Source organism: Oncorhynchus masou, unplaced genomic scaffold (assembly GCF_036934945.1).
Source record: "Oncorhynchus masou masou isolate Uvic2021 unplaced genomic scaffold, UVic_Omas_1.1 unplaced_scaffold_1213, whole genome shotgun sequence".
In the NCBI taxonomy this organism is placed as follows: domain Eukaryota; kingdom Metazoa; phylum Chordata; class Actinopteri; order Salmoniformes; family Salmonidae; genus Oncorhynchus; species Oncorhynchus masou.
Window position 1 is genome coordinate 177,501 of NW_027001921.1, and position 13,518 is coordinate 191,018.

At 50.4% G+C, this 13,518-nt stretch overlaps 1 protein-coding gene across 1 annotated transcript in view; it reads left to right on the plus strand.

Annotated features, from left to right (window-relative positions):
* Positions 1-11,977, plus strand: part of LOC135529940 (contactin-1-like) — a 48,844-nt gene extending 36,867 nt beyond the window's left edge. The window contains 8 exon segments of the mRNA XM_064958348.1: positions 155-407; positions 9,599-9,720; positions 10,224-10,284; positions 10,287-10,325; positions 10,328-10,409; positions 10,508-10,628; positions 11,309-11,465; positions 11,716-11,977. Coding sequence (XP_064814420.1) covers positions 155-407; positions 9,599-9,720; positions 10,224-10,284; positions 10,287-10,325; positions 10,328-10,409; positions 10,508-10,628; positions 11,309-11,465; positions 11,716-11,798 — 918 coding nt within the window. The 3' untranslated portion in view covers positions 11,799-11,977.
* The last annotated feature ends 1,541 nt before the right edge of the window (positions 11,978-13,518 follow it).

A 13,518-nucleotide genomic window follows, 5' to 3' on the forward strand; every position in this document is an offset into this window, starting at 1 on the left:
CATACAAAATCTATGGTATCTATTTAAAGTTACTAATGTGGTTTTTCTTTGAGCAGCTTTCAATCAAAATGTTGGTCAGTTTGTAATGTTGTGGGTCTTGATGATTAGGTAAATAACACGGATGTGATCTTCCTCTGTCATCTTCCATCCACAGCCCGTACAGCCTCAGCACTTCTACGGTAAGAAGTTTGGCTACGTTGTGGCATTCAAGCCTCATGATGATGTTGACTGGTGGTATGAGACCATATCAGACCCAGAGACACGACGCTACGTCCATCGAGACTCCTCTTTCAGGGTCAAGTCGAACGACTTCCAGGTCAGGGAGTTCCAGGTGAAGGTGAAGACGTTTAACTCCAAAGGAGATGGACCCTACAGCCTGTCGACCACTATCTACTACCCACGAGATGGTGAGGGTCGTACTAACCCCTAACCCCTAACCCCACGAGATGGTGAGGGTCATAGTAACCCCTAACCCCATGAGATGGTGGGGTCATACTAACTCCTAACCCCACGAGATGGTGAGGGTCATAGTAACCCCTAACCCCTAACCCCACGAGATGGTGAGGGTCATAGTAACCCCTAACCCCTAACCCCACGAGATGGTGAGGGTCATAATAACCCCTAACCCCTAACCCCACGAGATGGTGAGGGTCATAGTAACCCCTAACCCCTAACCCCACGAGATGGTGAGGGTCATAGTAACCCCTAACCCCTAACCCCACGAGATGGTGAGGGTCATAATAACCCCTAACCCCACGAGATGGTGAGGGTCACACTAGCCCCTAACCCCATGAGATGGTGGGGTCGTACTAACCCCTAACCCCACTAGATGGTGAAGGTCATAGCCCCTAACCCCATGAGATGATGATGGGGTCCCCCCACTAGATGGTGAGGGTCATAGTAACCCCTAACCCCTGGTGAACCCCACGAGATGGTGAGGGTCATACTAACCCCTAACCCCACGAGATGGTGAGGGTCATACTAACCCCTAACCCCTAACCCCACGAGATGGTGAGATGAGATGGTGAGGTCATAGTAACCCTAACCCCACCCCAGATGGTGAGGGTCATACTAACCCCTAACCCCACGAGATGGTGAGGGTCATACTAACCCCTAACCCCAACCCCACGAGATGGTGAGGGTCATAGTAACCCCTAACCCCTAACCCCATGAGATGGTGAGGGTCATACCCCTAACCCCTAACCCCATAGATGGTGAGGTCATAGTAACCCTAACCCCTAACCCCACGAGATGGTGAGGGTCATAGAAACCCCTAACCCCATGAGATAGATGGTGAGGGTCATACCTAACCCCACGAGATGGTGAGGGTCATAACCCTAACCCCTAACCATAATAACCCCTAACCCCACGAGATGGTGAGGGTCATGTAACCCCTAACCCCTAACCTGAGATGGTGAGGTCATAGTAACCCCTAACCCCACGAGATGGTGAGGGTCACACTAGTAACCCCTTGAGATGGTGGGGTCGTACCCCCCTAACCCCAACCCCATGAGATGATATGAGGGGTCAAACCCCTAACCCCACTAGATGGTGAGGGTCATAGTAACCCCTAACCCCACGAGATGGTGAGGGTGAGGGTCATACTAACCCCCCCTAACCCCATGAGATGGTGAGGGTCACGAGATGGTGAGGGTCGTACTAACCCCTAACCCCACGAGATGGTGAGGGTCATACTAACCCCTAACCTCACGAGATGGTGAGGGTCATACTAACCCCTAACCCCTAACCCCACGAGATGGTGAGGGTCATAGTAACCCCTAACCCCTAACCCCACGAGATGGTGAGGGTCATAGTAACCCCTAACCCCTAACCCCTAACCCCATGAGATGGTGAGGGTCATAGTAACCCCTAACCCCACGAGATGGTGAGGGTCGTAGAAACCCCTAACCCCACGAGATGGTGAGGGTCATACTAACCCCTAACCCCACGAGATGGTGAGGGTCATACTAACCCCTAACCCCACGAGATGGTGAGGGTCATACTAACCCCTAACCCCACGAGATGGTGAGGGTCATACTAGCAGTATGACCACATCCCGGTACAACCCTAACCTCAACCACAAACCTAACCCTAACCTCAACCACAACCCTAACCTCAACCACGACCCTAACCCTAACCTCAACCCTAACCCTAGCCTCAAACCAGAGAAGAAGAGCTGAATCCTGGTGGATAGTCAATCTGAAGACTTTGGTCTGCATGGTAAAGAGTAGTATATAGCCTTGACCATGGGAGTCAGTGAGGCCCAATCAGGAGAGCTGGAGGGGTTGCCACCACCAGGAGGAAGTTCAATAAAAAACAATGGATTTATTGGCCTGCTTGTCTTTCATAAATGAAGCACTCTAACACAGCACTTATTTATGCAGCACTGAATTCCTGAATCCCTTCATCCCTTGGTGTGATTTTTAATTATGTACTATATTATTTACTTATTCAATTATTTATCTATTCATTTATTGATCCAGCTTGCATGTTTTTTTTAAATTGTTTTAATTCAACTTGTTCATTCTCAGCACTTAATTAACCATTCCTCCTGTTGTTGAACCGTCATGGGTGACCCCTCGGAGCACTCGACCTTTCATGTTCTCTCACCCTCTCCAGACCGGACTGATGTACAATATAGAAACAGGGCAGAAAGTTGTAATAGGCCTGTGCAACCCAAAGAAACCCTTAAACCCTAACCCTAAACCCTAACCCTAACCCTAACCCAGCCCTAACCCTAACCTCAGCCCTAACCCTAACCCTAACTCTCAACCCTAACCCTAGCCCAACCCCAACCCTAACCCTCCTCAGCCCTAACCCTCAGCCCTAACCCTAACCCTCAGCCCTAACCCTCAGCCCTAACCCTCAACCCTAACCCTCAGCCCTAACCCTAACCCTAACCCTAACCCTAACCCTAACCCTAACCTCCCTCAGCCCTAACCCTAACCTAACCCTAACCCTAACCCTAACCCTAGCCTCAGCCCTAACCCTAACCCTAACCCTAACCCTAACCCTAACCCTATCCCTAAGCCCCAACAACCCTAACCCCCTAACCTCAACCCTAACCCTAGCCCTAACCCTAACCCTAACCCTAACCCTCAGCCTCAACCCTAACCCTAACCCTCAACCCTAACCCTAACCCTAACCCTAACCCTAACCCTAACCCTCAACCCTAACCCTAACCCTAACCCTAACCCTAACCCTAACCCTAACCCCTAACCCTAACCCTAACCCTAACCCTAACCCTAGCCTCAACCCTAACCTCAGCCCTAACCCCTAACCTCAGCCCTAACCCTAACCCTCAGCCCCTCAAACCCTCAGCCCTAACCCTAACCCTCAGCCTAACCCTAACCAACTAACCCTAACCTCCCTAACCCTAACCCTAACCCTCAGCCCTAACCCCCTAACCCTAACCCTAACCTCAGCCCTAACCCTCAGCCCTAACCCTAACCCTAACCCTCAGCCCTAACCCTAACCCTAGCCTAACCCTCAGCCCTAACCCTAGCCTCAACCCTAGCCTCAACCCTAACCCTCAGCCCTAACCCTAGAACCCTAACAACCTCAACCCTAACCCTAACCTCAGCCCTAACCCTAGCCTCAACCCCCTAACCCTAACCCTAGCCTCAACCCTAACCCTAGCCTCAGCCCTAACCCTAACCTCAGCCTAACCTAACCCTCAGCCCTAACCCTAGCCTCAACCCTAACCCTAACCTCAGCCCTAACCTCAGCTCCTAACCCTAGCCTCAGCCCTAACCCCTAGCCTCTAACCTCAGCCTCAACCCTAACCCTAACCTAACCCTCCTCAGCCCTAACCCTAACCCAACCCTAACCCTAGCCTCAGCCCTAACCCTAACCCTCAGCCCTAACCAGCCCTAACCCTAACCCTAACCAGCCCTAACCCTCAACCCTAACCCTAGCCTAACCCTACCCTAACCTCAACCCTAACCCTCAGCCCCTAACCCTAGCCTCAACCCTAGCCTCAGCCCTAACCCTCAGCCCTAACCCTAGCCTCAACCCTAACCCTAGCCTCAAACCCAACCCTAACCCTAGCCTCACCCTAACCCTAGCCTCAACCCTAACCCCTAGCCCTAACCTAACCCTAGCCCTAACCTAACCCTCAGCCTAACCTAGCCTCAACCCTAACCCTCAACCTAACCCTAGCCTCAGCCCTAACCCTAACCTCAACCTAACCCTAGCCTCAACCTAACCTAGCCTCAGCCCTAACCCTAGCCTCAGCCCTAACCCTAGCCTAACCCTCAACCCTAACCCTAACCTCAACCCTAACCCTAGCCTCAACCCCTAGCCTCAGCCCTAACCCTAACCTCAGCTCCTAACCCTAACCTCAGCCCTAACCTCAGCCCTAACCCCTAACCTAACCCTAACCCTAGCCTCAGCCTAACCCTAACCTCAACCCTAACCCTAGCCTCAACCCTAGCCTAGCCCCTAACCCTCAACCCCTAGCCTCAGCCCTAACCCTCAGCCCTAACCCTAGCCTCAGCCCTAACCCTAGCCTCAGCCCTAACCCTAACCTCAGCCTCCTAGCCCTAACCCTAACCTCACCCTAACCCTAGCCTCAGCCCTAACCCTAACCTCAGCCTAACCCTAGCCTCCCCTAACCTAACCTAACCCTAACCCTCAGCCCTAACCCTAGCCTCAGCCCTAACCCTAACCCTCAGCCTAACCCTAGCCCTAACCCTAACCCTCAGCCCTAACCCTCACCCTAACCCTAGCCCTAACCCTAACCCTAGCCTCAGCCCTAACCCTAGCCTCAGCCCTAACCCTAGCCTCAGCCCTAACCCCTCAGCCCTAACCCTAGCCCTAACCCTAACCCTAACCCTCAACCCTAACCCTCAGCCCTAACCCTAGCCTAACCCTCAGCCCTAACCCTAACCTCAACCCTAACCCTAGCCTCCCTAGCCCTAACCCTAGCCTCAACCCTAACCCTCAACCCTAACCCTAACCTCAGCCCAACCCTAACCCTCAACCCTAACCCTCAGCCCTAACCCTAGCCCTCAACCCTAACCCTAACCTCAACCCTAACCCCTAACCCTAACCCTAACCTAACCCTAACCCTAGCCTCAACCCTAACCCTCAGCCCTAACCCTAGCCTCCTAGCCCTAACCCTAGCCTCAACCTAACCCTCAGCCCTAACCCTAGCCTCAACCCCTCACCCTAACCCTAACCTCAACCCTAACCCTAACCTCTAACCCTAGCCTCACTCCCTAACCCTAACCCTAACCTCAACCCTAACCCTAACCCTAACCCTAGCCTCAACCCTAACCCTAACCTCAGCCCTAACCTAGCCTCAGCCCTAACCCTAACCCAGCCTAACCCTAACCCCCTAACCCTAGCCTCAGCCCTAACCCTAAACCCTAGCCTCAGCCCTAACCCTCAGCCCTAACCCGTAGCCCTAACCCTAGCCTCAACCCTAACCCTAGCCTCAGCCCTAACCCTAGCCTCAGCCCTAACCCTAGCCTCAACCCTAACCCTAGCCCTCAGCCCTAACCCTAGCCTCAACCCTAACCCTCAGCCCTAACCCTAGCCTCAGCCCTAACCCTAGCCTCAGCCCTAACCCTAGCCTCAGCCCTAACCCTAGCCTCAGCCCTAACCCTAGCCTCAGCCCTAACCCTAACCCAGCCCTAACCCTAGCCTCAACCCTCCTAGCCCTCAACCCTAACCCTCAGCCTAACCCTAACCCTAGCCTAACCCTAGCCTCAGCCCTAACCCTAGCCTCAGCCTAACCCTCCTCAGCCCTAACCCTAGCCTCAACCCTAGCCTCAGCCCTAACCCTAACCTAGCCTAACCCTAGCCTCAGCCCTAACCCTAGCCTAACCCTAGCCTCAGCCCTAACCCTAACCTCAGCCCTAACCCTAGCCTCAGCCCTAACCCTAGCCTCAACCCTAACCCTAGCCTCAACCCTAACCCTAGCCTCAACCTAACCCTAACCTCAGCCCTAACCCTAGCCTCAACCCTAACCCCTAGCCTAACCCTAACCTCAGCCTAACCCTAACCCTCAACCTAACCCTAGCCTCAACCCTAACCCTAACCTCAACCCTAACCCTAGCCTAACCCTAACCCTAACCCTCAACCTAACCCTAACCTCAACCCCTAACCCTAGCCTCAACCCTAACCCTCAGCCCTAACCCTAGCCCAGCCCTAACCCTCAGCCCTAACCCTAACCTCAGCCCTAACCCTAGCCTCAACCCTAACCCTCAGCCCTAACCTAACCCTAGCCCTAACCCTAGCCTCAACCCTCCTCTAGCCCTAACCCTAACCTCAACCCTAACCCTAGCCTCAGCCCTAACCCTAACCCAACCCTAACCCTAGCCTCAACCCTAACCCTAGCCTCAGCCCTAACCCTAGCCTCAGCCCTAACCCTCAGCCCTAACCCTAGCCTCAGCCCTAACCCTAGCCTCAACCCTAACCCTAGCCTCAACCCTAACCCTCAGCCTAACCCTAGCCTCAGCTAACCCTAGCCTCAGCCCTAACCCTAGCCTCAGCCCTAACCCTCAGCCCTAACCCTAGCCTCAGCCTAACCCTCAGCCTAACCCTAACCCTAACCCTAACCCTAGCCCTAACCCTAGCCTCAGCCCTAACCCTAGCCTCAGCCCTAACCCTAGCCTCAGCCCTAACCCTCCTCAGCCCTAACCCTAGCCCTAACCTCAGCCCTAACCCTAGCCTCAGCCCTAACCTGTAGCCTCTAACCCTAACCCTAGCCTCAGCCCTAACCTGCCTCAGCCCTAACCCTAGCCTCAGCCCTAACCCTAACCCTAGCCTCAGCCCTAACCCTCAGCCCTAACCCTAACCTCAGCCCTAACCCTCAGCCCTAACCCTAGCCTCAGCCCTAACCCTCAGCCCTAACCCTAACCTCAGCCCTAACCCTCAGCCCTAACCCTAGCCTCAACCCTAACCCTCAGCCCTAACCCTAGCCTCAGCCCTAACCCTAACCCTAACCCTCAGCCCTAACCCTAGCCTCAACCCTAACCCTCAGCCCTAACCCTCAGCCTAACCCTAACCTCAACCCTAACCCTAACCCTAACCTCAGCCTCCTAACCCTAGCCTCAGCCCTAACCCTAAGCCCTAACCCTAGCCTCAACCCTAACCCTAACCCTAACCCTAACCCTCAGCCCTAACCCTAGCCTCAGCCCTAACCTAGCCTCAACCCTAACCCTCAGCCCCTAACCCTAGCCTCAGCCTAACCCTCAGCCCTAACCCTAGCCTCTAACCTAACCCTAGCCTCAGCCCTAACCCTAGCCCTAACCCCTCAGCCTAACCCTAGCCTCAACCTAACCCTCAACCCTAGCCTCAACCCTAACCCTAGCCTCAGCCCTAACCCTAGCCTCAACCCTAACCCTAGCCTCAGCCCTAACCCTAGCCTCAAACCCTAACCCTCAGCCCTAACCCTAGCCTCACCCTAACCCTCAGCCCTAACCTAGCCCTAACCCTAACCCTCAACCCTAACCCTCAGCCCTAACCCTAACCCTCAGCCTAACCCTCAGCCCTAACCTAACCCTCAGCCCTAACCCTCAGCCCTAACCCTAACCCTAACCTTAGCCCCTAACCCTAACCTAACCCTAACCCTCAGCCCTAACCCTAACCCTCAGCCCTAACCCTAACCCTCAGCCCTAACCCTCAGCCCTAAACCCTAACCCTCAGCCCTAACCTAGCCCTAACCCTAACCCTAACCCTCAGCCCTAACCCCCTAACCCTCAGCCCTAACCCTAACCCTCAGCCCTAACCTTACCCTAACCCTAACCCTAGCCCTAACCCTCAGCCCTAAACCTAACCTCAGCCCTAACCCTAGCCCTAACCCTAACCCTCAGCCCTAACCCTAACCCTCAGCCTAACCCTAACCCTCAGCCCTAACCCTAGCCCTCAGCCCTAACCCTAGCCATGGTAAACATGTTCTTTAACCTCTTCAAGATGATAGTGTCATGACGTTGCCATCTTTGGGTACAGCGAGAATCATCCCCCTCTCTCTGTCTCCTACAACTAGTCAGAGAGGTCGTAAATTCTCCTACAACTGGTCAGAGAGGTCGTAAATTCCTGGAGGAGATGATCTCCTCATGGCCACAGTATAGAGACAGAGTGAATTTTCATAGAGAACAAAGGAATTTCTTCCACCTCACAGAACTTGAGGTCCGAACAACATTTATGTTCCGGAGAAGGTATAACACATCGGTGAAGAATCCAGCTACGAACTGGTCCAGTTTGTACAATTTGGTGAAGCTCATGGGAGACTGTGCGGCCACATTACCATAATGCTGTTTATATAACAGCCTCAGATATGAGGTTTACATCTAATTGTTGTATAAGATGAATGAGTGAGGATGATACTGTTTGTAAAATTGAGTAATGTGATCTTGGACTGTTTAATGAAGGAAACTCCTATTCCCTTTTGAGTTTAACTAAATCAGAGGACCGCCCATGAGCCCAGTTAGGGTCAGGCATCCTGGGACAGGCCCTTTTCTGCAACTCCCGAATAAAACCCCAACTTTGAGAATTTCTCAACAGACCATGTTTCTCTCCATTACGAGAGGACAAAGGTTGCAGACCAGCTTAACTCGATAACTAGAGGGCCAAGGTTTGAGACCAGACTGCTGAATCTTTTAATCATCCCACGAGGTTAAACTTTTAGACTATCGATACCGACAGAATAAGAACAAGATATTAATTACTAGTCTGCAGCTAGGAATTCGGTATCATTGAACGCGAAGAATGACAACCGCCGAAACATCTATCCATAACGACATGAATGAATGTCACTCTGAACTATCCATCCTAACCACGACAGAGAGAGACGGACAATTCTACAAAAGAAACAAACTTTTCAGCAGAGATCCCGACGACACACTGAACGTAAATATATATATTGATTGCAATTATTCCCGAATGAGTGAGCATTCATGTTCAAAGGATTAGCATTTCAATTGTTACAATTATCAACTGTGTGTTGTCTTATTTCAGTCAACCCCACTTCCCCTTTGTCTAACAAGCTGCCATGCCGGTTCAGCCCACTAGGGCACATTCCCCTATCATTTCTTGTAACCATATTTACATGGTTTGTTTGTGTGTGCATTTCTGTGATTGTTTAGTTAGTTAATAAATAAATTATTTAAGACAATTGATGTATGGATGACTCATAGTGAAGACTGGGTTTGTGCAGATAACCAACAATTTACAACGTTTGGAATGAGACTAACGTGAGGTAAAATAAATAATTAATTAATCAGAAGACTATCAGATATGAAAATATTCAAAAAGTTATATTAGAAAAATTCTAACTTTGTAATCTGAATATTTTCCTTGGTGCCCCGACCTAGTTATATACAGTTACCTGATTAATTAGTTAATCGCGTAATACTAATTACAGATAATCTTTGTTAAAAACTAAAAGTCTTCATTTAATGATAGTAAAGACATGACAATTGGCAGCCTTTACAAGTTTCTCTCAATCTGATCTACCCCTCTCCCCCTCTCTCTCTCTCTCTCTCTCTCTCTCTCTCTCTCTCTCTCTCTCTCTCTCTCTCTCTCTCTCTCTTTCTCTCCTCCCTCTCTCCCTCTCTCCCTCCCCCTCCCTCCCTCCCCCCCCCACTAGTCCCCTCTGAGTCTCCTACAGATGTATACTCCAGGCCTGTCTCGTCCCATGAAGCTCTGGTCTGGTGGATACCAGTCATGGACACTGGTACCGGCCTTCAGCAGTACATAGATGGATACCAGGTCTGTTGCTCTTTAAAGTTCCTGGATGTCTAGTGATGTCCATGATTTATGAGGAAGGACACATTTTCCTGCTCAGATTACGAATGATGGTCTGGTTAAGTGATCAGGAAAAACACATCTCACTGGGCACAGACGTCAGTTCAACATCTTGTTTTGATTTACATTTGGCTGAGTTGTCAACTAACGTGAGTTTAATGTGAAATCAACAACAACAAAAGTATCATGTCATTGGATTTATGTTTAAAGTTGGGTGAGAAAAAAATATGAAATTCCCTTGATGATTTTTTGCAAATACAATCAGTTGTTTTTGCCCAGTGGGATGGCCCTTCTCATGAGACTCTAACAAATAAAATACCTTGTGTTCAACTGTGGCTTCCTTGCCAGCCTGACGTGAAAGAAGAATAGGTCTCTGTGTGAGGAACTGGTGAACATTTTGATTGGATCACCAGTTTTGGTTCAAATTGATTGACACCTGCTCTGACCAATCCCGGCTTTCTGACCAGGTGAAGTACTGGAGGAAGTATGACGATACAGAGCCGGGGGCCAATGGAAGTATCTTTGTGCCGCCTCCATGAACCAGACCAGGCTGGAGAACATGCTGCCAGACTCCACTACCTCATCGAGGTCAGAGCCTACAATGGAGCCGGTGTCGGCCCTCCCAGCGAACACTGCGAGATGTTCACCAGAGAGCACGTAAGACCAGATGCCAAAACCACACTGGAATTCCATATACAGTACATGTCTATTGTAGGTGATCCCGTTGAGATTAATATTCTATTCTCTGCAGCTCAAGTGTGGCTCCCCAAATGTGGCGTTACATCAGCTACTCTGGCAAGTGGCTGTACGTGTGGTGGCACCACATCTCCTACGACTGGTTTGGCAATGAGTCCTTCCCACTATATTATAAGGTATTTAAGGCATTTTACTTTGTTTCATTTGAATCTTGCAGCAACTGGTGTGATCCAGTTTGAGCCTGTGGAAATAAGTGTCCTCAGAAGACAAGAAATCCTCTCCTCTCTCTCCTCTCCTCTCCTCTCCTCCCTCTCCTCTCCTCTCCTCTCCCTCTCCTCTCCTCTCCTCTCTCTCTCTCTCCTCTCCCTCTCCCTCTCCTTTCCTCTCCTCTCATCTCATCTCCTCTCTCCTCTCCTCTCCTCTCCTCTCTCTCCTCTCCCTCTCCTCTCCTCTCCTCTCCTCTCCTCTCCTCTCCATCTCTCCCTCTCCTCTCATCTCCTCCTCTCCTCTCCTCTCCTCTCCTTTCCTCTCCTCTCCTCTCCTCTCCTCTCCTCTCCTCTCCTCTCCTCTCCTCTCCTCTCCTCTCATCTCATCTCTCTCATCTCATCTCATCCCCTCTCCTCTCCTCTCCTCTCCTCTCTCCTCTCCTCTCCTCTCCTCTCCTCTTAGCCTCTCATCTCCTCCTCTCCTCTCCTCTCCTCTCCTTTCCTCTCCTTTCATCTCCTCTCCTCTCCTCTCCTCTCCTCTCCTCTCCTCTCCTCTCCTCTCCTCTCCTCTCCTCTCATCTCCTCTCCTCTCCTCTCCTCTCCTCTCCTCTCCTCTCCTCTCCTCTCCTCTCCTCTCCTCTCCTCTCCAGGTGATGTTCAGGAAGACTGGCTACATCACAGGGCCGATCTACATGACGGGCTGGCACTTCATTGACTTCCCCATGCCCCAGGTAGGGGACTACGAGCTGGAGGTCAGAGGTCGCTATGAGGGTGGAGACGGCCCCATCAGGAAGATCAGGCTTCAGGGTAAGTAAGGGACAGATGGGTCTACTGGTTAGTATCTGGTTGGGGAATTGAAGGGCCATGTCAATTTGTGGGTGAATCTCAAAGTATTTTCCTCGATTCCTTGATTATTTGATTCCTCTCTCCTCACCTTCTCAAAACGTCAGAGGGAAAGGAGGAAAGATCTGAGGAGGAATATTCTTTTGAGTGTGTTTGTTGTCCAGACAGTGTCTTACCCAGCATGCCTCTTACCGTGTCCCCTCCCCTCCTCCAGGTAAGGCGTCTTTCCTGAGACCCACTCTCAGTCTGGCCGCCATGCTACTGCTGGCCCTGTGCATCGTGGGATTGGGGATATAGAGACCCAGGACATGTCTGGGTGGACTGTGGGAGGTTTGACAGAAACAACTCTCACATCAACTTCCTACATCTCCTTAAGGACGTCCAATCTTTCCTGAACCTCTTACTGTCTGTATGTCTTCCCACAACAAAACAGAGCACCGTGTCACCATACAGAAATGACCTGCCGTGCTGTAGAATCTACGACGTTACTCTACTGTAAGACATCCAAGAAATCCTCTCTGATTTATTTATTGAACAGGTACTGAAGGAATTGAACGGGTACAAAGAGGAATAGATTTTTTTCAATATGCCTTATGATGAATCATATTGTACAATCTTCCCAACATATTCTAGCCCGAAATGTATAAGACAATGACGGACTGTAATCAACACTACACTGTATGGCGTTTGTAATGAGTGAACTGTAAAGGAATGATCAGAGTAAGATTGTATGCAGCTCAGACACCAACTACACAGCCTCTTCCTCCGCTTGACTCACCCAGCGGTTTGGATATTTAGTCTCCACACGTTTGCCATTTCAAGACGACACCAGATTAGAAGTAATGTGTGTTTATGTTTGATTGGTTCCTTGGAGAATCCTTTTAATTGTTCTGTATTGGTGCTGCTGTGAAAATAGATATTTAGTTTTGTTTCCTTTTCTGTTTATTTATCTCTTCAGATTCGTACACACACACACACACACACACACACACACACACACACACACACACACACACACACACACACACACACACACACTCGGCTCATATGGATATCGCTATAACCAACTCTGCAGAGATTGCTAGCTTTGAATGCTATTCTTTCTTACACTGTACTATACCACACCGTTAATTAGCTTCGCATTCATAGTGAATTCTGTCTTCTAGATGCGCAAGCGAAAGCCATATCGCTACGACAATGCCCCGGTATTTAGGCTTGTTCCGATTTTTGCACTGACGATGGCAGAATGTTTTAACAGAATGGTAACAAGAAATCAGGGTTGAAGAATATTGATGTGCTGCTGTTTTATTTTATTATAGGATTTGTTTTCCCTTGTTATGTATACGAGGATCATGCTGTAAACTCATTAAATAGAATACACATGAATGCTCCAGGATTGTAAGTATCATGTGAGCGTCACTAAATCTTGAGGTTTATTTGTTGTATTACTTTCATTATGACACCAGGGGGCAGCATTTCTTCATTTTACATTATTTACAGGTTGCAGCAACTCATCTATGAAGACCTTCTGCCAATCAATGTGAAAGGTGCGTCAGTACCTCTCGAGTGGACCTTTACCAGTCCTTATAGACCAGTACCTGTGGAGTGGACCTTTAGCAGCCATTAAAGACCAGTACCTGTGGAGTGGACCTTTAGCAGTCCTTATAGAGCAGTACCTGTGGAGTGGACCTTTAGCAGTCCTTATAGAGCAGTACCTGTGGAGTGGACCTTTAGCAGTCCTTATAGAGCAGTACCTGTGGAGTGGACCTGTGGCAATCAGAGCAGTACCTGTGGAGTGGACCTTTAGCAGTCCTTACAGAGCAGTACCTGTGGAGTGGACCTTTAGCAGTCCTTATAGAGCAGTACCTGTGGAGTGGACCTTTAGCAGTCCTTATAGAGCAGTACCTGTGGACCTTTAGAGTCAGTACCTGTGGAGTGGACCTGTAGCAGTCCTTATAGAGCAGTACCTGTGGAGTGGACCTGTAGCAGTCCTTATAGAGCAGTACCTGTGGAGTGG